This window comes from Manis javanica, chromosome 9 (assembly GCF_040802235.1).
Source record: "Manis javanica isolate MJ-LG chromosome 9, MJ_LKY, whole genome shotgun sequence".
NCBI lineage: Eukaryota > Metazoa > Chordata > Mammalia > Pholidota > Manidae > Manis > Manis javanica.
Window position 1 is genome coordinate 70,735,131 of NC_133164.1, and position 25,629 is coordinate 70,760,759.

General features: G+C 41.2%; 1 protein-coding gene across 6 annotated transcripts in view; it reads left to right on the forward strand.

Annotated features, from left to right (window-relative positions):
• MAPRE2 (microtubule associated protein RP/EB family member 2) overlaps nt 1–25,629 on the forward strand; it is a 163,971-nt gene that overhangs the window by 24,564 nt on the left and 113,778 nt on the right. For 2 of the 6 annotated variants that reach the window (XM_073212764.1, XM_073212765.1), the window contains exon 3: nt 20,104–20,205. The exons of 3 other annotated variants lie outside the window; for them this stretch is intronic. In XM_073212764.1, coding sequence (XP_073068865.1) covers nt 20,171–20,205 — 35 coding nt within the window. In that variant the 5' untranslated portion in view covers nt 20,104–20,170. Of the gene's footprint in view, nt 1–20,103; nt 20,206–20,794; nt 21,212–25,629 lie in introns of all 6 variants that reach the window. One more of the 6 variants, XM_073212766.1, reaches the window with a different exon arrangement.

Below are 25,629 nucleotides of genomic sequence, written 5' to 3' on the forward strand. Positions count from 1 at the left end.
ATTCAAATCCTTGCAGTGTGAAAGCCACCCTGGATGATACATAAATGAATGGGCTTGGCTGTGTTTCCGTAAAACTTTATTTACAGAAACAGGTGCTGTTTGACTGGCAGGCTGTGGCTTACAGGTCCTCGGGAGATAATAGGTGAAAGGGATAGGAGATGTCAGAGAGCCAGGAGGACTGCCATCCTTAACTCCTCCCTTCTCACATCCCTCTGGGTCACAGCCTCCTGTTTAACCCACTCAGGACCTAGTGTCAGTAGTTCCCTGTGAGTAATGTGACCGTCAGTGGTGTGGTTCCTGAGGCCCTTTGCTGAGTGTAGCTGCTTGCTTCTCATGCAAAGCTGTTCCTGTATTATGTGCAACGTGCCTGTACTTCATAGCTCGTGACACAGAAGAGCATCACTCTTCTTGCAGCCCTGAATCCTAGAGCTACACACTGGGCATCGCCACTTAGGAGGCAATTCTGTTTTCTGCTTTGGTCCTCACAGAATAATGGTCTGTGGGAAACAGCCACATTAAAGAAAAGTTAGCGTTCGTTACAGTACATTTTTTATTTAAAAAATAATAAATTTAAAGGAAGATTCAGGAAAAAAATAAAATCTCCCATGATAGCACCATCCCCAAATAACCTTTTTTTTTTTTTTGAGAGGGCATCTCTCATATTTATTGATCAAATGGTTGTTAACAACAATAAAATTCTCTATAGGGGACTCAGTGCTCAATGTACAATCATTAATCCACCCCAACCCTAATTCTCATCAGTCTCCAATCTTCTGAAGCATAACGAACAAGTTCTTACATGGTGAACAAGTTCTTACATAGTGAATAAGTTCTTACATGGTGAACAGTACAAGGGCAGTCATCACAGAAATTTTCAGTTTTGATCACACATTATGAACTCTAAACAATCAGGTCAAATATGAATATTCATTTGATTTTTATACTTAATTTATATGTGAATCCCACATTCTCCCTTATTGTTATTATTATTATTTTTAATAAAATGCTGAAGTGGTAGGTAGATGCAAGATAAAGGTAGAAAACATAGCTTAGTGCTGTAAGAGAGCAAATTTAGATGATCAGGTGTGTGCCTGTAGACTAAGTGTTAATCCAAGCTAGACAAGGGCAATAAAACATCCACGGATGCAGAAGATTTCTCTCAAAACAGGCGGGGTGAGGTTCTCAGCCTCACCTCTGTTGATCCCCAATTTCTCACCTGATGGCCCCCCTGCAACTGTGCCTGTCTTAGGTTGTTCCTCCCTTGAGGAATCTTACCCGTCTCTGGCTAACGAGTCATCTTCCGGGGCCATACGGGGAAATGTAAAGTTGGTAAGTGAGAGAGAGACAATATTGTTTGAAAAGGTTAGCTTTTTACTTCTTTGCAGATTTATGCCCTGTGGCTTTTATGCCCAGTATTTGTCTTGAGGTATCTTTACCACTTGGAAGAATTATGATACTCAGTAACTTCGATATGAGGCACGAATTCTATCTAAGGGTTGTAATTAGGAAGGAAGAAGAAAAGCTATAGGAATAGCAAACGGAAGATAACATGGGAAGATTGATTATTTCTTTGACATATCTTCTTGTAGAGTAACTTAAGCATGTATAGATTTTAAACTACTAATTAAATTGCGTACACACATTAACATAATAGGAATAGTTACCAGCCATCTCCAGTGATACCAAGAAAACCAGTTAGGCACCCTAGGCATTTGTGAAAACTTATCTGTGATATGTTGGATATTGTCCAACTGAACTTGAACAGTCTGAGAGAAATCAGACAAATTAAAACAACCCATTCCTGGGGACTGTTCACATCCCATATGTTCTTTTAACAGTAGATAGTCTGTAGTCGTAAGATTTTGGAGCGCTACAACTTGCACTTCTCCTAATTCTTGGTTGAGTTCCAACAGTATAGATCCAGTCAAATTTGTTGTTTTACTGTATGCACAGGCCAACTTAGATATCTCCTTCTTCATTCCAATGGCAAGTCCAGGAACCAGTGGGATGAATGCAGCTACAACTGCAGCATTGCCTGCATCTTTGTTGAGGTTTTTTTGATGATCATCTTCTGGTATGACTCTTCCAGAGAGTGCTGATGTTGGAAGTTCTTCTTCATATCGTATCTTAGTTCATTTTCTGGGTAGCCAAATTAGGCTTTGATCCTCTGTATAAACACAAACAGACCCTTTGCCCACACTTTGATGTGCCCTTTATACCATTGTGTAGAACTCACTGGAGGTCACCACACAGGAACCGCTTTTTTTTTTTAAGAGAAAGGAATATTATCAGAAAAATGTACCTCCATAGCTGATCATCTGACACCCTTTAACTGATCAAAATTAAGGCTATTTAAAGCATGCATTAATCGTTGATTTACAGTTAGTTTTATCCTATCAGGGAGTAATCCCCCTTTTCTTTCTTTCTTTTTTTTTTATCGTTAATCTGCACTTACATGAAGAATATTATGTTTACTAGGCTCTCCCCTATACCAGGTCCCCCCTATAAACCACTTTACAGTCACTGTCCATCAGCATAGCAAAATGTTGTAGAATCACTACTTGTCTTCTCTGTGCTGTACAGCCCTCCCCTTTCTCCCTCCCCCCTATGTGTGCTAATCTTAATACCCCCTTCTTCTTCCCACTCCCTTATCCCTCCCTACCCACCCACCGATCCTCCCCAGTCCCTTTCCCTTTGGTACCTGTTAGTCCATTCTTGGGTTCTGTGATTCCGCTGCTGTTTTGTTTCTACAGTTTTTCCTTTGTTCTTATACTCCACAGATGAGTGAAATCATTTGGTATTTCTCTTTCTCCACTTGGCTTATTTCACGGAGCATAATACCCTCCAGCTCCATCCATGTTGCTACAAATGGTAGAATTTGCCTTCTTCTTATGGCTGAGTAGTATTCCATTGTGTATATGTACCACATCTTCTTTATCCATTCATCTACCGATGGACATTTAGGTTGCTTCCAATTCTTGGCTATTGTAAACAGTGCAGCGATAAACATGGGGGTGCATCTGTCTTTCTCAAACTTGATTGCTGCGTTCTTAGGGTAAATTCCTAGGAGTGGAATTCCTGGGTCAAATGGTAAGTCTGTTTTGAGCATTTTGATGAACCTCCATACTGCTTTCCACAATGGTTGAACTAATTTACATTCCCACCAGCAGTGTAGGAGGGTTCCCCTTTCTCCACAGCCTCGCCAGCATTTGTTGTTGTTTGTCTTTAGGATGGCAGCCCTCCTTACTGGTGTGAGGTGATACCTCATTGTAGTTTTAATTTACATTTCTCTGATAATAGCAATGTGGAGCATCTGCTGGCCATCTGTATTTCTTTTTTGGAGAACTGTCTGTTCAGTTCCTCTGCCCATTTTTTAATTGGGTTATTTGTTTTTTGTTTGTTGAGGCATGTAAGCTCTTTATATATTTTGGACGTCAAGCCTTTATCGGATCTGTCATTTACAAATATATTCTCCCATACTGTAGGGTTCCTTTTTGTTATATTGATGGTGTCTTTCACTGTACAGAAGCTTTTCAGCTTAATATAGTCCCACTTGTTCATTTTTGCTGTTGTTTTCCTTGCCCTGGGAGATATGTTCAAGAAGAGGTCACTCATGTTTATGTCTAAAAGGTTTTTGCCTATGTTTTTTTCTAAGAGTTTTATGGTTTCATGACTTACATTCAGGTCTTTGAGTATGGGGTTAGACTATGGTCCAGTTTCATTCTCCTACATGTAGCTGTCCAGTTTTGCCAGCACCATCTGTTGAAGAGACTGTCATTTCGCCATTGTATGTTCATGGCTCCTTTATCAAATATTAATTGACCATATATGTTTGGGTTAATGTCTGGAGTCTCTAATCTGTTCCACTGGTCTGTGGCTCTGTTCTTGTGCCAGTACCAAATTGTCTTGATTACTATGGCTTTGTAGTAGAGCTTGAAGTTGGGGAGTGAGATCTCCCCTACTTTATTCTTCTTTCTCAGGATTGCTTTGGCTATTCGGGGTTTTTGGTGTTTCTATATGAATTTTTGAATTATTTGTTCCAGTTCATTGAAGAATGTTGCTGGTAATTTGATAGGGATTGCATCAAATCTGTATATTGCTTTGGGCAGGATGGCCATTTTGATGATATTAATTCTTCCTAGCCATGAGCATGGGATGAGTTTCCATTTGTTAGTGTCCCCTTTAATTTCTCTTAACAGTGACTTGTAGTTTTCAGGGTATAGGTCTTTCACTTCCTTTGTTAGGCCTATTCCTAGGTATTTTATTCTTTCTGATGCAATTGTGAATGGAATTATTTTCCTGATTTCTCTTTGTATTGGTTCATTGTTAGTGTATTGAAAGCTACAGATATCTGTGTGTTAATTTTGTATCCTGCAACTTTGCTGTATTCCGATATCAGTTCTGGTAGTTTTGGAGTGGAGTCTTTAGGGTTTTTTATGAACAATATCATATCATCTGGAAATAGTGACAGTTTAACTTCTTCTTTACCAATCTGAATTCCTTGTATTTCTTTGTTTTGTCTGATTGCTGTGGCTAGGACCTCCAGTACTATGTTAAATAACAGTGGGGAGAGTGGGCATCCCTGTCTAGTTCCCGATCTCAGAGGAAAAGCTTTCAGCTTCTCGCTTTTCAATATAATGTTGGCTGTGGGTTTATGCTATATGGCCTTTATTATGGTGAGGTATTTGCCTCTATTCCCATTTTGCTGAGAGTTTTTATCATGAATGGCTGTTGAATTTTGTCAAATGCTTATTCAGCATCTATGGAGATGATCATGTGGTTTTTGTCTTTCTTTTTGTTGATGTGGTGGATGATGTTGATGGATTTTCAAATGTTGTACCATCCTTGCATCCCTGGGATGAATCCCACTTGGTCATGGTATATGATCCTTTTGATATACTGTTGAATTCTGTTTGCTAATATTTTATTGAGTATTTTTACATTGTTGTCCATTTCTTCTAGGTCTTGCAGCTTGTTGGCATATAGGTTCTCATAGTAGTCTTTAATAATTCTTTGTATTTCTGTGGAGTCTGTTGTGATTTTTCCATTCTCATTTCTGATTATGTTGATTTGTGTTGATTCTCTTTTTCTCTTAATAAGTTTGGCTAGAGGCTTATCTATTTTGTTTATTTTCTCAAAGAGCCAGCTCTGGGTTTCATTGATTTTTGCTATTGTTTTATTCTTCTCAATTTTGTTTATTTCTTCTCTGATCTTTATTATGTCCCTCCTTCTGCTGACTTTAGGCCTCATTTGTTCTTCTTTTTCCAGTTTCGATAATTGTGATGTCAGACTATTCATTTGGGATTGTTCTTCCTCCTTCAAGTGTGCCTGGATCACTATATACTTTCCTCTTAAGACTGCTTTTGCTGCATCCCACAGAAGTTGGGGCTTTGTGTTGTTGTTGTCATTTGTTTCTATATATTCCTTGATCTCTATTTTGATTTGTTCATTGATCCATTGATTATTTAGAAGCATGTTGTTAAGCCTCCATGTGTTTGTGTGCCTTTTGTTTTCTTTGTAGAATTTATTTCTAGTTTTATACCTTTGTGGTCTGAAAAATTGGTTGGTAGAATTTCAATATTTTGGAATTTACTGAGGCTCTTTTTGTGGGCTAGTATGTGGTCTATTCTGGAGAGTGTTCCATGTGCACTTGAGAAGAATGTATATCCTGTTGCTTTTGGATGTAGAGTTCTATAGATGTCTATTAGGTCCATCTGTTCTACTGTGTTGTTCAGTGCTCTGTGTCCTTACTTATTTTCTGCCCGGTGGATCTATCCTTTGGGGTGAGTGGTGTGTTGAAGTTTCCTAAAATGAATGCATTGCAGTCTATTTCCCCCTTTAGTTCTGTTAGTATTTGTTTCACATATGCTGGTGCTCCTGTGTTGGGTTCATATATATTTAGAATGATTATATCCTCTTGTTGGACTGAGCCCTTTATCATTATGTAGTGTCCTTCTTTATCTCTTGTTACTTTCTTTGTTTTGAAGTCTATTTTGTCTGATATTAGTACTGCAACCCCTGCTTTCTTCTCACTGTTGTTTGCCTGAAATATGTTTTTCCATCTCTTGACTTTTAGTCTGTGCACGTCTTTGGGTTTGAGGTGAGTTTCTTGTAAGCAGCATATAGATGGTCTTGCTTTTTTACCCATTCTATTACTCTGTGTCTTTTGATTGGTGCATTAAGTCCATTTACATTTAGGGTGACTATTGAGAGATATGTACTTATTGCCATTGCAGGCTTTAAATTCGTGGTTACCAAATGTTCAAGGTTAGCCTCCCGGTATCTTACTGCCTAACTTAGCTCGCTTATTGAGGTGTTATATACACTGTCTGGAGATTCTTTTCCTCTCTCTCTTCTTATTCCTCCTCCTCCATTCTTCATATGTTGTGTGTTTTGTTCTGTGCTCTTTTTAGGAGTGTTCCCATCTAGATCAGTCCCTGTAAGATGCCCTGTAGAGGTGGTTTGTGGGAAGCAAATTCCTTCAGGTTTTGCTTGTCTGGGAATTGTTTAATATCGCCATCATATTTAAATGATAATCATGCTGGATACAGTATCCTTGGTTCAAGGCCCTTCTGTTTCATTGCATTAAATATATCATGCCATTCTCTTCTGGCCTGTAGGGTTTCTGTCGAGAAGTCTGATGATAGCCTGATGGGTTTTCCTTTATAGGTGACCTTTTTCTCTCTAGCTGCCTTCAAAACTCTTTCCTTGTCCTTGATCCTTGCCATTTTAATTATTATGTGTCTTGGTGTTGTCCTCCTTGGATCCTTTCTGTTAGGGGTTCTGTGTATTTCCGTGGTCTGTTTGATTATTTCCTCCCCCAGTTTGGGGAAGTTTTCAGCAATTATTTCTTCAAAGAGACTTTCTCTCCCTTTTCCTCTTTCTTCTTCTTCTGGTACCCTTATAATACAGATATAGTTCCTTTTGGATTGGTCACACAGTTCTCTTATTATTGTTTTGTTCCTGGAGATCCTTTTATCTCTCTCTATGTCAGCTTCTATATGTTCCTGTTCTCTGGTTTCTATTCCTTCAATGGTCTCTTGCATCTTATCCATTCTGCTTATAAATCCTTCCAGGGTTTGTTTCACTTCTGTAATCTCCTTCCTGGCGTCTGTGATCTCCCTCTGGACTTCATCCCATTACTCTTGCATTTTTCTCTGCATCTCCAGCAGCATGTTCATGATTTTTATTTTGAATTCTTTTTCAGGAAGACTGGTTAGGTCTGTTTCCTTCTCAGGTGTTGACTCTGTTATCTTTTTCTGCCCGTAGTTTTGCCTTTTCATGGTGATAGAAATAGTTTGCAGAGCTGGTACGAGTCACAGCTGGAAGAGCTTTCCTTCTTGTTGGTTTGTGGCCTTCCTCTCCTGGGAGAATAGCAACGTCTAGTGGCTTGTGCTGGGCAGCTGCGCACAGACAGGGGCGTGCAGACAGGGCTTCTGCTTCCTGCCCAGCTGCTATGGAGTTTATCTCCCCTCTTGCTCTGGGCATGGCCTGACTCAGGCGGGTGCTCCAAAATGGTGGAGCCCCGTTGGAGGGGGAGCGTCTGGGAGGCTATTGATCTCCGTAAGGGGCCTCTGTGCTCCCTGCTGCCCAGGTGGTTAGAGTGCCCCGAGATCCCCAGATTCCCTGCCTCTGGACTAAGTGTCCCACCCTGCCCCTTTAACGCTTCCGAAAAGCCCTCGCCAAACCAAAACAACAACAACAGAAAATAAAAAAGGAAAGAAAAAAGAAATAAATAATTAAAAAAAAAATACAAAATGCACAATTTTCTTTGTCCTCCGGCGCCGGCCTCAGGCACCCACTCACCGGTCTTGCTGCCCTGTTTCCCTAGAATTGGGGTCCCTGTCCCTTTAAGACTTCCAAAAAGCACTCTCCCAAAAAAAAAGAGGAAAAGAAAAAAAAAAAAAAAGGCCGCTCCTGTTTCTTTGTTCTCCGGCTTTGGCCCCAGGCACCCGCTCACCAGTCTTGCTGCCCTGTTTCCCTAGTATCCAGGACCCCACGCATGCACTGTGTCTGCGCTCTGGTGTGGATGGCTGGGGCTGGGTGTTCAGCAGTCCTGGGCTCCCTCTCCCTCCCCGCTCCAACTCCTCTCCTCCCACTGGGAGTTGGGGGGAGGGGCACTCAGATCCCGCGGGGCTGGGGCTTGTATCTTACCCCCTTCGGGAGGCGCTGGGTTCTCGCAGGTGTGGATGTGGCCTGGATGTTGTCCTGTGTCCTCTTGTCTCTATTTTAGGAAGAGTTGTCTTTGTTATATTTTCATAGATATATGTGGTATTGGGAGGAGATTTCTCCTGCTCTACTCATGCCGCCATCTTGGCTCCTCTCCTAAAAAAACCTTTTTTTGCATAGTGGACTTTGCAGTGGGTGTGAACTTTCTCTTGTGCTGTGTTTTGCCTGTGAGCACCACTCCCGAGTCCTCAGGATGGTTGTCCTCAGGATGGTTCCACTCTAATGGTACCAGGGTGCCATACTAGCTTCCAGTTTCCCACTGGAAAATGGTATAAGCTAAATTTTTGTAGACTGTGGCTTCGTTTGGTTCAGTTTAGTTTGTATTTGTGGTATTGTTGTCTATTAGGACAAAATTCCATAAGTGGATGATTTGAGATGTGGCCATTTTTATGACTTTTCAAGCTAGTTTACCACATTTTTTCCCAAAAGGTTTAGGGTACATTACAAACATTTGCAGCTTGAGGGCACTAAACTCACCACAGCTTTATCAGAAATACATTGAATTTATTCAATTGTATTTACTGAATGTCACCTCTATGTAAAGAACTGTGCTTATTGCAGTGGTATAAAATGAGCAATGGGCTCCTTCCAAAGACATTTGAGTGGCTGCTATGAACTACATATCATAGGATTTCAGTGTTAAGTTGAAGACAGCTTCTAGGAGGATTTGACCTTATAGGGGAGCTAAGAGAGGTACGTAATGAATGAAATAAGATAATACAAAATCAAACGCGCCACAGGAGAAATGAAGTTAAAACATGATGAAAATTGGGGGAGGAGGAGGCGGTAAAGATGGCATCCGAGTTGAACCTTGACGTTGGATTGGGTTACTCAGTGGTGAGATTTGCCATTCATTGCATAACCATTTCTTTGTTGTCAACTGTGTGCCAAGATATATGCTAAAACCTAGGGATGTGTGGTGAACAAGATAGAGCTCTAGGTGCCTACTATCGAGAGGAGCAAACAGCCTTTTCAGAAATCATGTGCAAAGTAGAACAGCGTGTCCAGCAGAGAGCCTGTGGGGGTTGAGGTGACGCGGTCATTTCTCTGAGGAGGAGCTTTCTCACTGCCCCCGTCGAGGCACTGTCATCACCACCAGTCCGTGGAATCTGGGAGATCTGCTCCTGGAAGTTTGAAGGTTATCCCAGTTGGACAGAGTCCCTGGTGATTGTGTTCACTGAGCATGCACAGAGCCTGGGCTGGATCGGCAAGGCATGTGTCCTGGCCCTGACCAGCTCGTGGCTGAAGCAAATCACCAAGAATTACAGAGCTTCATTTGTCATGTTTTTAAAACAGCTGTAAGGAACCTGAATAATCTAATCCAACTGACTCACTTTACAGATGAACGTTCTTGGGTGAGAAAAGGTGAGCCACAACAGCCCAGTGTCAGACATTTAGTGGCACAGCTGTGACACCAACCCCTGGCCTCTGACTCCTGGAAGCTTGTTCTGGGCCAGTGCTGCAGTTTTTCCCTGCCTCACCTATTCCACGGGGCTGATAAAAACTAACAAGAGTGTTACCTAAGCATGCCTTATACACAGAGAAGCTGTATGTATGCCACCCACTTCTGACCACAGCTAAAATTTTTAAATTGTTTAAACCAAGATTTTAAGTAGTAATGAATAGGTGAGTGGTCCAGAGGGAAATGTGGAACAAGTTCCCGCATCTGCCACTTGCCTCCTCGATGGTGTGGACAGACGACCACCCTGGGTTTCTACACCGTGAGTTTGTTGCGGGCACGTTTGAGTGTTGGATGTGTCGGGGCGCTCAGCAGAGGCTTCTTCTCTTCTTCTTCCCTCCTAGAGCTACAGGTTCTTCTCAGGGTCCCTTTTGTTCATTAGTGAGGTCACCGTATGCAACTCATGAGGATTAAGTGATGGATGAGTGTGTTCCTAAAAACGGCTGGTACAGAGTTCGGAGTTCTCATTCCCACATTTCACTTCCATGGAGAGTTAGAGGCCTTTATTCATGGCTCTGTATCCTTTTCTTCAGGAGCTTATTTTATATGGATTCTGGATATGTTGGTAAGACTGAAGAATTCATTTTCTCTGTGATTTTTACTTTAAAATGACTCGTCAGATAGAGATAATGAGGTGAGAAAATCATGGTGAGTGTTAAGTACAGCATGCATGTAGCTGGGGGGTGTGAGTACATTACACATTTTTCCCCTTTTCTGGATGTTTGAAATGCCCTAGGCCAATTTTTTTGAATAATTATGTATTAGATCTTAAGCTCTACCATGACCCCATTACTGTTTAAGGTATGAAAGTGTATTTTGGACAAGAAAGCAGGGTGCAGTAGGGAGCACTAGTGAGCCAGGCAATTCTACAAGGTGCAAAGGAAAGTAGCATTTCCAGTAAGCAAAGGGTTGTGAGGTCCAGATGCCTCACACAGGTTAAGTAAGATAATCACTGAAAGGTGCCTAGTGATTAAGAAACAAGGAAATAGTTAGTGATCTTGCTGAGGACAATTCCAGGGGCGGGGTCAGACTAGAACCCAGTGTACAAGAAGTTGAGGAATAAGGGAGAAATGGAGAGGTGGAGGGGGCAGCTGTGGACAAACCTAAGCTATTTGGCCATACGGATGAGAAAAGGGGACCTACGGGGAAGAATAGCCAATTCAAGGTGGAAGAAAAATGAGTGGCTCTAATGTGGCTGAGAGGGAGCCAATGGGGCATGTTAGCGTCCTGTAAAAAGTGGCAGAGCAGGTCTTCAGGAAGGCTGGAGGCAGACAGCCAAGCCCACCTGTTCACAGCGGCAAGCAGGAGACAGAAGGAGATGGCTGTGCTGCAGGTGAGCGTGTAGGTTTGGGGCAGGAAACGCAAATTCTTATTTAATGGCCTCAGTACCCTCTGTGAGGCCAGGCAAGGCCATCTGCTGATGGAGGGCCAAGTGGAAGGGTCGGAGATGTAGAGAAGCTAGAAGCTTATGAATAATGACAGGACCCTGACGAGGTGACCTGGAGGCACATTGATGCCCTGCGTGGGTTTGAAAGCCGTGAATTTATAGTTGTGCTCCTCTTCAAGGCAGGGGGCCTTTTTTTGACCTGCAGCAGGGCTCAGTGGTCCAAAGGAGGCACATACACCTTGGCAGATGAAAATTTTTAAGACCTCCTTTTCTGGAGAAACGTGAACATTGGTCATAAGGATAATACATTTATTTTAAAGTGGGCTGATGCTTTGCTCTAAAAAAATGTTGTAGATCCAAATGAGCAGGTTCAGGGCTGCTGTTTGGCTCTCAGTGTTAGTTCACGGATTGTAACTAACTCACAGGGGCCCCTGTAGACAGAAGAGGTTGTTGGGGCCCAGCCTTCATTAGCCATTGATTGGACCAACTCAGCGTAAAACTGCACAGTTCACATAGTTTGGTGTTGCGTCCTCCTCCCATAAACTTGCCTGCCTGGCACAGGGGCTGAGACACTACAGAGGCAAAGCTGCTGGCTGCCTGGCAAGCCTTCTGTGGGTTGCATGTTCCTACAGGAGATTACTGCCTTTTGTGCAGAGTATAGGACCCAGCTAAGAAATACGCGCTTTTGCTAGTAAAAATGTCAAGGAAATTACTCTTTTTGACTCACCTTACCAAAACTTTCTTCACAGGTGTGCTGAGGTATGTGGTAAGAGTGCTTTTGGTACCCACAGGCTGGGCCTGGAATGCTTGCTTATATTGAAGCCCCTGATCGAGTGCCCTCCTTCTTCTGCCCCCCTTCACTAGTAGAGTTTATTTTTCTGGTTTGAAAGATTAGAAAGAATTAATGAACAAAAATGATGGGCACTAACGCTATGACATTGTTATTCCCACTGATACCTCCAGAACTTCAGAGCAAAGTTCTAAATGTTCTGCAAGGATGAAAATACTCTCTATCTGTGCCATCTAATTTGGTAGCCACTAGCCATGTGTCCCCACTGAGTTTCTGAAATGTGGCTGTGTGATTGAAGAACATTTTAAATATATTTTAGCTTTTCATGTTAATTGATTCAATGTAAATAGCACATGTAGCCTGTGGCTACTGTATTGGACAGCCAACTCTAGAAGCCAGCTTAGATGGAACTGAAATCTTAAATGCAGCGTACAAACAGAGCCATCCCAGGAAACACCCTGTGGTCTTTGATGTCCAGACAAGTCTGACTGGCCTCACCCTGCCATCAAGTTGGGTAAAGCCTTGGGATTCTGTTCCATGTGAGGGGAAGTTTGGGGGAGGGAGCAAGATCTGAGAGCAGCCCGCAGCCAAGGTGGATTCCCCATTGTTGCTGCCCAAACTGTCTCTCCAGTGCCAGAACACCAGAGTCAGTCCTGTTTACAAAGAAACAGAGTGGGAGAGAGAACACATTTTATTTAATTAATAAACAATTTATATTAATAAATACTCTGTTAGCAAACTTCACACATACTGTCTCATTAATCCTTACATATCCTATGTGAAACCGCTTATGTTCTTTACAAATAAGGAAACTGAGTTTCAGAATACTAGCTTGTTTAAGGCACATGGCCATTAAGTGGTCGAGGCAAGGTTAGAGCCCAAGTAGGTATGAATCCAAAGGTATTTCCACAAGCAGCATTTGAAGCTAGATACACATTTGAGCAAAGCAGGAAGCCTTCCAGATGGCAGGTAGATTAAAGGAAATAGGAGGCAAATGGCTTTGACTCTGAGTGTGTGTGGTGTGCTTAGTCATGCTCAGAAGTGATACCTGTACCCCTCCTTGCCCTCCCACAGCTTCAGCTCTGCTGATTATAACTAGGTAGTTATAATCATGGAAATGTAACTAGGTATCGTAAAGGATATGTAATCAATAATTTGGATTAAAATTACTCCAGAAGGAGACATATTCCAGCATCATAATTATCATCTAGCCAAAGGTCTCAGCCTTCTTGGCACTTATGCATACTTATGATATATTTTATGAAAAGTGTATTATCTACAGCCATTCACTCACACATGCCCTAGAGTTGAAATGCTACCTGCCTTCCTTCTCAAATATCTCTTACATGTATGATATTTTCTCTACTTCTATATAGTATTTCCAGTATTTTCTTTATGGAAAATGATAGTGGAAATCATGGAAAGCGAATTGCCTATACTCCTCCCCTAACAAATCATTTGTTTCATTTTCCTTTTTCCTCCCAGCCCTTGCTCGCAGGACTTCTTAGCTGTAGCCAGACCCTGTGCATGCCTTCGTGCATGCTTTTTGAGTTCACTGCGGGTGAGCGGTCTCCATGCCACTTTACCTACCCACCTCTACAGCGCCAGTGTCTGCTGACAGTCTGTAGAGCTGACATACCATTATTACTCCAGCTTGCCCTTGTCTGATGCACAGTGTTTTAAAGCTAACTTTGGTAGGTTATGAACTTTTGGATCATAACTGGTTAAATGATCCCCTGACTGGATGTCTCATGCCTGTGTGTTCCCACATCCTCTGGGAATAGTTATTATGCTATGGAGTTACTTATTGTGAATTACCTTGGATAAAAAAATATTTTTCACATACGTGATTTTTAATTTCCAAGACATATTTACGGGAGCAGTAGGTGATACATTCTATTTTAATTACCATCCCCACCCACAGACATTAGGTGCTTAATATGTGCTGCTGGAATTCTGTGTAGCCTATAAAACTGACTTGGCATCAGGTTGCCCAGTAGCTTGTACTTGGATGACACAGATTTTCCGCATCCCTCACCTCGGGTATCATTCTGCCTAAAATGCACGCACTGACCTGTTTGTCTCTGTTCTAAAGTTAGTCATGTTCAGTCTGCAAGAAAGCAGTGCAAATGAAAATCACACATTGTCAGGTCGGTGTCAGACTCCACTAGGGAACATGGACAGTAGAGGCCAGGACATGTGTTTGAGCGCCTCCCTAGAGGGCTACAAGCCGGCTGTGAGGGCCTCTTCTTTCCCAGTCTTCATGCCCCTGCTTTGGAGTATGCTGCTGACAAGCCTTTACTGGTCCATCATGTTTCAAAATGCTGATGTGTCATTCTGCAAGGACTAGGTCATACCATATCTTCTTGGCCGAGTTTCTCACATGGGACTCTCATGGCTCTGACTTCATCTTTGCTGTTGGGGAGCAGTGAGTTTCAGAGCTGTGTGGGGTGAGGCCACTCCAGCAGCACTTTTTTGGCTTATAAGCTGAACCAAACATTAGCATCTTTTTCTGGCTTAGAGAAAACTTTGTGTGATATGTCAAATAAATGTTAATTAAGTGCTTGGAACATTGTGTAATGACATTATTGCTCCCGACTAGGAGTAACACCTCTGTGAAGATGCACTGAAATATGAATATCCAACTACTCATGCCTCCTGCTCGAGAAAACAACTGTAATGGATATAATGAAATTGCCTAACTCAGGCATATTACTTTGTTTTCTTAAAGCTACATCTTATCAAAATTTTGAATTTTTATTTTATATTAAGATATCAAAACATGGAACATTTGCTTTTAAAACTTAATTCCACTTACGTAAAATTATTTTGGGTTTCAGAGTAAAAATGGTAGAAGAGAAAATTTTGGTTGAAGAAAATGGGCATTGCTGACACAGGAACAGAAGCATGGGTGGCAGGTGTAAAAAGCATGGGAACTCACTCACAAGGCTTGTCTTGGGTGGCCTCAAGATGAGTAAACCTCCAAGCCCGCCCAGCCAGGACCATATAGAGGGCTAAACTGAGGGCCAATCACATATACCATCCAGACAAAGTTCTGGCTATCCTAGGCTGGTCATAAAAGCTTCAGAAGAGGTAGGCTTTGAGCTGAGCCTGCCTTTGTAAAATATGGGTAGGTGAAATGAGGAGAAAAGGTATTGCAGCATGAGTCAGAAGGTACAAGAAACACAGCATAAACTATCTCAAAGGGGCAAGGGGATAACTGATTCTTTAATGTGGTTAGTGGAGGATTAAGGGAGCATAATTAGCTGGGTTCGAACTGTGCAGAGTCCCAAATGCCAAACTAAGTTATTTCAACATTGTATTTTAGATAGGAGGAAATATTGAACATGTTGCAAGTACTCTCTTAAAGAATTCTTGAGTATTAAGATGGTAGTCTAAACACAGTTTTGCTTCCCTTCTTACCAGATCAATTGAAAACAAAATTTAGAAGGAACAAATCCATTGCAGCTTTAGAAATATGAGGATCAGAAATCTCCAAACTTCTAGGATGCAAAGGGACAGGATTATATTGCCAGCTAAATTAAAAAATATATATATATATATGAAAAAATAGACAGATTAATTAAGAGAATTATTATAATCCAGATGAAATCTGAGAATAGAAGATAAAGTCTATCCTTACATAGTGTGAAAAGTATTGCATCTGTTAGACTCTGCTACCCCCTTTCTGAAAAGGGAGTGACCATCGACAAGAAACAGAAAACATGAGTTCTTTCAAATTAAAAAAATCCAGAGAAAGACTTCTTGAATGTGGATGAGTATTCCAGAGTATAAAGTGAAAGATGAGAAGATAGAAAATAGCAGAAAATATTAGAGATGTGGATGGATGGTCTAGAAGTTCCAAATTTGTTTAAGAAGAGTCTTCAAAGAAAACAAGACATTGGAAAGAAAAGCATAAAGATTCAGCTTAAAGGGGTCACTGAAGGCTGAGTAGGATGAATGTAAAAATCCTGAACCCATCTTGGTGAAACTTCAGGGTAGATGATCTCCGAGCTTCTGGGGCAGAAAATCAGATGGCGAGAAGAGGAGTGAGCCCCCGTGCAGCACAGACAGAGGCGGGGTGGGAGAACCGTGCTTTCAAAGTTCTCGCAGGTGATTCTGCAACTGCAGTTCTAAACTCAGGCCAATTCTCAGAGTATGAGAACAAATAGACATTTTTCTGACAGGAAAAGAGTTAAACTTCACTTCCTTTGGCTCTCAGAAACAACTTGAAGTCTAGGAAAATAGAAGAGGGAGAAAAGTAGTAATATTGAAAACTATGGAACTAATTGGAAAATCCAATTATAAGAAATACCAGGATGCCAGCAGTAATATCGATGCAGTTGGTCTAAGTTAGGTAGTGGGTTCATGAAGAATGTCTTGCAGAAAAAAAGTCAGACTCTATTATATGAATTTAGATTAAGAATCTTGAGTATTTTTTATCATATGGTATTATATGTTTCTTCTGTCAAGAAAAAGTAGTTAGAATCTTTAGGAAAAACTATATAGAGGGAGATAGAGATATGCCAAATATAGATGTTAAGATTCAACTTCAATCTTGAAATAAGCATACTTTTGAACAATAAACGGCCTGTGTAAAGAGAGATTCCACTTGACCTTGAAGCTTGTTACACTATTCTTCCCATGGCAGGATTTAATGAGATTACATTTCTTTCTCTATGGTAAGTAATACTACTTGATTTTGGAGAGAATAAGGAACTACCTAATCATAAAAATGCTGTTTGCTACATTTCAAGTTTAGAAGTAATCTATAGTCAAAATAAGGAAGACTTAAGCAAAATCATAGAGCATGATGTAAATGTAAGGGATCTAGAAGGCCTGATGATAAAGTATGCAAATTAAAAACAGACAAGGTTGAGAAGAAACATAGAATGGAGAGTGAACTGTAATGTTCCTTGAAATGAGTCAAGAAAAAGAATTCAAATAATGTTGCTTAAAGCTATAAAGGTAATCACAGGAATAATTAAAACTAGTATTGCCAATAGTTGAGAGTCAAGAAGTAATAGAAGTATGTTGAATTTCTTTCATAGTAGAAAATAGATACTATGTTGATAAATCAAGAATAGAACACACCTGACTTTTTAGAGATATGATTGTAACCCCTGGAGAACTAAAGACAGAAATAGTTAAACATTAATTATTGAAGATGGTGAACTGAGGTAAGGGGAAGTAGTAGGAGAGATGTGTGGTTCTAATGTACATTCTGCAGTCCTCAGATTCTTCATATGTGCGTAGTACTTGTATACATTACAAATAATCTCATACAGAATGAACCAGAAGGAAAGAAGGAGCAGCCTCCACGCAGGCATTCTGTCTGTCCACATCTCCGATGACAGGAATCCGGTGGAAACAAAAAAAAATCAAGATGCAGTCGGAGAAGAATTGACAGGATTTGGCGAGTCGGGTAGATATTTGAACAGGACAGTTTTAAAGAAGTAGAATGAAGCAAGGATGTATATTTTCAGACTCATTGAGAGGTGATCTAAATTGAAGCTACCGACAAGGTGATGCCCAGGATGATATACTTATTTTAAAACTTGCTGCTTCTTACACAGTAGCATTTCTCCAGACTGCTTGGGAAGTGAAAATGTAGTCATTTTATTAGGTGATATTTGTAAGATGGTCAGGTGTTTGTCATAATAAGAATGTGATAACCCAGGTATTTTTTGTTTAATCATAAATGTCAAATACATTACACTAAAGATGACCATAAGAGAATAAGAATAAGTTAAATAACACCACTTTTTGGTGAAAGCTTTCATATAAACAACAAAGAATCGATGCTTCAGGCCAACAGTATACTGCTCTCTCAGATGCCTTTCAATGAACTGGTTTGTGGCAGGGAAAAGCACTCAGGGTTTATTGCATTAGAAGCATTCAAAGTTCCAGGACTCTGAATATTGAGTTTTCAGTGTACTTATAATCCTAACTCTGCTACCATGAGCTGGGATCTTAGCAACTTCCTTGTCTTGATCCTATTTAGTAAAGGTGTTCAAACTCCTAATTTGAAGCCTAGAAAAACAGAGATCTTTTCCTCTTTGTAAATTAGGAGCTCTCTGGGTCCCTCTTCCTTTCATCCACACCCTGACTTCATCCCTCCCTCATGCAGTTATCTATTGCAGTGATTTGCTTGAAGGCCTTTTGAGTGTAAATACAACTTTTTCAGACTGCAGTAGAACAAAATAACGTATACAAATAAACGTATTTCAGTTCTACTGATAACTATGACTTGCTTTTCTTTAGTGAATGGAAACAAGAATCTCAAGATCGATAAAATTTATTAAGATCTGTGAGACAGGATCCAAAAGTTCACTTAGCCTCCACTTTCCATTTTGGAGAGAATTATAATCATGCATAAACTCATGCAGAACACTTGGCTCTCACATTTGCCTGACTGATATTCCAGGGGAATCAGAAAAAGATCTCAGTAAATTTCACATAGGCAGCAGCATCTCTCACCACTACAGAGCACTGTCTGGTCTTTGGCCAGGTATGTGACGGAGCCCTGGGAGGCTGGACAGATTCTTTTTCCTCCATGCTGTGAATGACTAGAGGTGAATTTGAAGGATGGAACTAAATGATTCTTTTGCTTGGAGAAGGAGGAGTGGAGAAAATAAAATATGAATAAGAATACAGGTTGACTATACATTTTAGAATTGCATAATTAAGAATTAACCCCTACTGGAGAGTTCTTAAGTCTTTTTAGTGAAATCAAACTTCTTACTTTGATTAGCATGAGCAAAGCTGTATTTCTTCTCTTGATCTGAATGTATCTTATATAGTATTTGTACAACACATGACTGAAGCGTGGATGTGCAGCTGTTTCATAACTGCTGTGGAGTTCATTGGCTCAGCTGCACAGAACTGTGTCCAAACTCCAGGAAATCTCCTAAAGTATTGTGGATGTGGGAGGAGGCTTGTGGAATGATTTACTTTACCCAGAGTCGAATGTTTTGCGTGCAGAATGTGAGGCTGCTGTTCAGCAGGTTGTGTCCAAATGTGAATGACCAGCCAGAGAAGCTTTTTTTTGGACTTGTCATCCAGCCCGAGGACTTACCCTCTGTGGAATTTTGAACATTCTAATCAGCAGTAGGAAATAGCAGCACTATGATCTTTATTGTTTCCAAGCAATAATTGCCTATGAATTTTTAAGTGACATTTTACTTTGTGAAAATCTGAGTGCTTCTGACGTTAGCAGTTGTGAAGATGAGATGGTGGTGGCTGAATGTTTCCTGGCGCTCTTTCCTCATCCCATATGTCCTTGACAGACAGGGATTCTAAGGAAAGGACAACTCAGATACTGTTACATTTACCTCCTAATTCATTTGACCAAGTTGCTGTCCTCTTCCTAGCTTTATTATGAAGCAAGCTAAAAGTATTTTCAAATGGTAGCTTAGAGGTCTGGCAGTCCCACAGGACGTAGTCCGGTGCAGCAACCAGATGGGAGAATGGCAGTCCCACAGGATGTAGTCCGGTGCAGCAACCAGATGGGAGAATCTGTTTCTACAAGAGCATGTGTGAAGGATTCAAAATAGCAACATTTACAGGCTCTTTTCTTATTACATACATACTTTTCTTATGCTGATACCAGGAGGCAGAAATAACATTCCCAGTTCAAAGGTAACCAACTTAAATCTCACCGTTACTGTATGTGTTGGGGTTATGTTTCTGAGGGTAGTTAGATTGTATAGGACCTTAAGTTAAACTTGGGATTTTTATTCTGAAAGTCATAGGGAACCACTGAAATATTTTGAAAAGAAGGGAGGAAAAATAGATCTCGTGGTCATAGGTCAAAAGGCTTCAGATGTGAAGAGGCAGCAAGGAAACCTCTCAAGAGGCCTGTAGTGGGAGCGAGAGGCAGTACTGTGCAGTGGGGGGCTGGGGGTGGGGATGAAGGGGGGCCTGCGTGGTGCACGGCGGCCAGACCGGAGAGGCCAGTGGGGGAGGATGGAGACTGAGGTGGCAGAACCTGAGTGCCAGATACGGGTCCAGTTCAAGCAGGAGATGGAAGGGAGGGGACCTTGTGGGGGGAAGCCACCTCAGCAGATGCACCATGGATTGTCCAAACCGGATTTCTGCTCCTGCCTCTGCTCTGCTTATTCAGCAGGTGAGAGAGCGCAGTGATGGCTGTAGGCGCCACACTATGTTTTTACAAGGTGCTTCTGGAAGCTAGAATGGAGGTTTGATTTTTTTTTTTTTTTTTTTTTTTTTTTTTAGCTGCTCTCATGGCAGCTCTTCCCCAGGAAAAGCTGCTCAGTCGGTAGAGGAAGCCTGTTTTCTGCTGATGATTCTGTCACTGTCACTACCACATGGGGTCAGGTGAGTTCTCCTGCCCTCCCCAGAAGCATTCAGCAGCTCTGCAGAAAAATTGGTGTCATGCTAAACCCTTCCCCTGCACCTGTCTCCTGCTCCTCTGCCACCGTGAGGCAGGAGCCTCTGTGTGGTTTTGCCAACCCTCAGGGCTCCAGATACAGAGCAAAGGGCAGGCTTCCTGCCCCTGCAAATTCCCAGGCTGTTCTGGGCATGGCTGGGGATAAGACAAGAGAGCAGGATGCCTTCCCAGGGACACTCACCAGCCTCCTACCTTGTCTCCAACTATCATGTAGTCTTTTGGTTTAAGCATGCACTTTAGGTTCTCAGTCTTAAAGGAGCTAATGCTTTTGATACCTGAAAATCAGACTTTTGAGCTCACAAACTTTCCTTCAGGGTATTCTCCCTGCCATGGGCTTAAAAGTCTATTTGGAAACCCCATACTTGAGCTCCAATTCTTTTCTTCTCTGGATTCCTGCTTTAGCAACCACATGCTGAGGAAATGGGGAGTAAGGAGGTGGGGCAGGTGTGTGTGTCAGAATGGATTTTCCATAGATGGCTACCACAATTGCTTCTGTCCCACATAATTCTCTTACAGTGTGATACTGACATTCTTCCCAATAAGCTTTCAGTAGAGTCGATATTGCTTCCTATTGAATCTAAGTGGAATTCTGTGGCTGCCTGGACCAGCAAAGTCTGACAGAAGTCATGCTCTGGGACTTCCAAGAGCAGATCTTAAAGCTGCCGTGCCCTTCTGCATCCCCTTCAGCGAGGGTCATGCTTGGATGCAGCCACCATGCAGTAAGGTTGCCCAGGTCACACGGAGAAGTGTGTGAAGATATTCCACCAGAGCCAGCTGAGGTCCGGAGCAAAGGGCAACACCAGCACCAGCTGCGAGGCTGAGGAAGCCAGTAGAGTAACTTCGGTGTTTGGCTGCCTTCTAATCACAACTGTGTGAGAGCTCATGAATGACAGCCACCTAGCTGAACACAGACAACCTCTAGAATAATGAGAGGTAATAAAGTGATTGCTGTTGTTTTACTCTAAGTTTTGAGTGGTTCATTAGCAAAAATAGAGAACAAACAAGGTGCTGCTGTTCTCTGTTACTGTGTAACAGACTACCCCAAACTCAGGAACTGAAAAATCCATTTTGTAGGTGGCCCATGGTTTTGTGGGTCAGGAATTCAGGAAGGTCTCGGCAAGGTAGTCTGTCTGATCCACACAGTGGGTTGCCATCAGCTGTGTGGGCTCGTGTGCTCTTCAGTCGCATCTGAAGTCTTGGAACTCTGTGGCTCACTGCCTCCCAGCCATGCCTGCCGCTCCCCTTCTTCCCTGTGCTCTCATCTTCTGGGCCTCCCCACATGGCTTGTACTCCCCACAACATGTGGTCCCAGGGCAGCTGAACTTCTTACAAGGTAGCTAGCTTCTGGCTAGACCAGGGCAGAAGCTGCCAGCCATGGTAAGGTCCTGGCTAGGAACTGGTTGGCATATAACTTGTACACCAACAAAATCTATTGCTCAAAGATGCCACAGGGCTGATCAGATTTAAGAAGAGGAGAAATTGATCAAACCTCTGGGAGGGAAAAGTGTTAAGAATTATGGCCCCAGTGGACAAAGTAGGCACTTAGCTTTATATCTCAAAACCTTGCCTTGTAAGTCTTAGCACTCCTATTTTATGGATGATGAAGCTGAGGTTAGAATTAGCTAAGTTCACTCAACTTTTCAGTAGTAGCATCTGGCTTTGGATTCAAGTCTGAATTAGTCCAAACCAGGACCTCTTTCTACTTATGTGAAAAACATAGTTAATATACAATTTGTTATATTTTCTCTGTTTTAATTGACATATAATTGATACATAACATTGTATTAGTTTCAGGTGTACAGCATGATGATCTGATATCTGTGTATATGGGAAAATGATCACCTCAATAAATCTACAAATCACCACACATACTTACACGTTTTCTTATGATGAGAACTTTTAAGATGTACTCTATCAGTATCTTTCACATGTACAATACACTATTAACTAGTCCCCATGCTGTACATTACATCCCCAGGACTTCTTCTATAACTGAAAGTTTGTGCCTTGGACCCCCTTCACCCATTGACCCACTCCTCACCCCCATCTCTGGCAACCACCAATCTGTTCTTCTTTATCTATGATTTCAGATTGGTTTATTGGTTCTTAGATTCTACATGTATGTGAAATCATATGGTATTTGTTTCTCAACTTATTTCACTTAGCACAGTGCCCTCAAGATCTATTCATGTAGTCCCAACTGGTAAGATTTCCTTCTTTTGATAGCTGTCTGTATGTACCACTTTTCTTTATCCATTTATCTGTTGATGGACACTTAGGTTGTTTCCATGTCTTGGCTATTGTAAATAATGCTGCTATGAACATGGGGATCCAGATATTTTTTTGAATAGTGTTTTAATTTTCTTCAGATAAACACCCAGATATGGTATTTCTCATTTTTTGAGGAATCTCCACACTGTTTGCTGGAGTAGTTGAACCAATTTACATTCCCACCAACAGTGCACAAGGGTTCCCTTTTCTCCACATCCTTACCAACACTTGTTATTTCCTGTCTTTTTTATACTAGCCACTTACAGGTGTGAGGTAATATCTCCTTGCAGTTTTGGTTTGCATTTCCCTGGTGATTAGTGATGTCAAATATCTTTATATGTACTTGCTGGCCATTTATATGTCATCTTTGGAAAAATGTCTATTCAGAGCCTCTGTCTATTTTTTAATCAGATTGTTTTCTTTCTATTGAGTTGTATGACTTCTTTATATATCTTGGATATTACCTTTCTATCTGGTAACTGATTTGAAAATATTTTTCCCTATTCTGTAGGTTGCTTTTTGATTTTGTTGATGATTTCCTTTGCTGTTTAGAAGCTTTTAGTTTGAAATCATCCCCCTTGTTTATTTTTGCCTTTGTTGCCTTTGCTTTTGGTGTAAAACCCAAAAAAATAACCTCCCAAGACTGATCAAGGAGCTTACTGCCTATGTTTTCTCCTAGGAGTGTTTGGTTTCAGGTCTCACACTCAGGTCTGTAATCCATTTTGTTTACTTTTGTGTGTGGTGTAAGGTAAGAATCCAATTTCATTCTTTTGCATGTAGCTGTCCAGTTTTCCCAGTGCATTTAACAAAGAGACTCTCCTTTCTCCATTGTACATTCTTGCCTCCTTTGTCGTAAATTAATGGACCCTATGTGCATGGGTTTATTTCTGGGCTCTCTATTCTGTCCCATTGAACTGTGTGTCTGGTTTTGTGCCAGTGACATAGTGTTTTAATCATTATAGCTTTGTAATATAGTTTGAAATGAGGATGTCTGATGCCTCCAGCTTTGTTTTTCTTTCTCAAGATTGCCTTGGCTATTCAGAATCTTTCATGGTTGCATACAAATGTTGGGATTATTCTAGTTCTGTGAGTGTTGGAGTTTTGATAGGGATTTCACTGTATCTGTAGATGGCTTTGGGAAGTACAGACATTTTAAGAATATTCTTTTCAACCTATGAACAAAGAATATCTTTCCATTTATTTGTGTCTTCAGTTTTTTTAATTGATGTCTTGCAGTTTTCAGTGTACAGATATTTCACCTCCTTGGTTAAATTTATTGCTAGGTATTTTATTCTTTCTGATGCATTTGTAAATGAGATTGTTTTCTTAATTTCTCTGATCATTTGTTGTTAGTGTATGGAAATGCAAAAGGTTGATTTTTGTATCCTACAATACTATTGAATTTGTTTATTAGGTCTAACAGTTTTTTTGGTGGAGTCTTGAGTTTTTCTGTGTGTAATGTCATGTCATCTGCAGATAGGGACAGTTTTACTTCTTCCTTTCTAGTTTGGGTGCCTTTCATTTTTCTTGCCAAACAATTTATATTATATTTTCTTAACGTTTAAGTGCTATCTTCAGTAAGGAGGATACCCTCTTCCCACCCTTAGCCCCAAACGTTGCAGCTCCAATTTTTTTTAAATCCTAGAGAAACAGCCTAAATGGCCTGGGTTGGGTCACAGGCCTAACTGAACCAATCCTTAGGGCCAAGAGGATGGATGCTTACAATCGGCAAGCTCTACTAGAATCACAAAGTTTGAAGGAATAGTTCCCAGAGGAAGGAAAGGAAAACAAATATAACAAAAATTCGCTAGACTTGCTCTTTGTACTTCTTATTTAAAATGATCCCATTTTATCCTTGAAGGCTGATGGACTCCTCCCTGAAGAGACTGGAGTTGGAGGGACTGGGGAGAGAGTATGAAAGGCAGGCTATATAGGGGAGTTAATCCTGAGAATTGATTCTGCCTCTGTCAGCTGACTGTTAACTCATTGTGGCTCCCTATATGTGGTTAAGACTAGAATTCCTTTGTATTTCCTTGGGGTCTGATTCCTTTATAGAGAAGCTAAACGGAAGCAACTTGAAGGTGACCCTTATTTTTGGGTGCTATACACTGTAGGCAGATGCCTCATGTGCATGTGCTGTCGATGCCCTATGAGGTGAGAACATGAAGATACTTGGCATTATTATCTCTTGATTAAACAAAATATAAGCTCTAAAACATTTCTGAAGGAAACTTAGTCTTAACCTCATGATTTCCAGTTGAATTCTTTTTTTTTAAACTGAAGCAAGCTTCTTTAATTTTCTTTTTAAAAGTCTTATTTGGATGAGATTATAAATTGAAGAATTTCTCTCCCATTACTCATATGCTGCTTCCCAGCTGCCAGCCTCACGTTCCCTTGATGTCCTGCTGAGGGGCACTGTGAGGCATAGCTCGATGGCTGTGCACACCAGGCTGGACAGAGAAGGTGTCCCACCGCAGTGTCTCTCTGGTTGCCGTTGGTGCCTGAGTTCTGAGTGGCTCTGAAACTCCAACTGCCACGGTACCTGTTGGAACTGCTGTCTCTTGTCTCTCACCCCCAGCCCTGCCTCCCGGCTTCATATTTATAGTAATGAATCTCTTTGGTCAGTTTGGACTTTATATTATCAAAATCAGAAATAAAGCCCAAATGGGTTAGTTGACTTTTGGGAGCCCTAGAGAAACCATCTCTTGAAAGCTGCTGAGCCTTCTGGAAGATTATTTGCTTAGGTACCTAGAATCTCTTCATCTCTCTTGCCACCCAAATGAGACAAGATGATTTTAATCCCTTTTTAGTTGTGCTGCCCTGTCAGATCAACAGGATTCATTTTATTTAAACATGCCAATATAGGAAGGAAATGAAGGAATTTCATGAATTTGAGCATAGACACATTTTAGTGAGAGCATTCAAATAGGCACGTCTATAGCTGGATGGCTGAATTATAACATATAACAGTCTTGGCATAGTGAAAATGATAGCAGATTTTATCTTTGAAAACAAATACCAAAAAATTGCCTGTGGTCACCTCTCCCCTCCAGAAGATATTAAAGAAATGGATATTATAG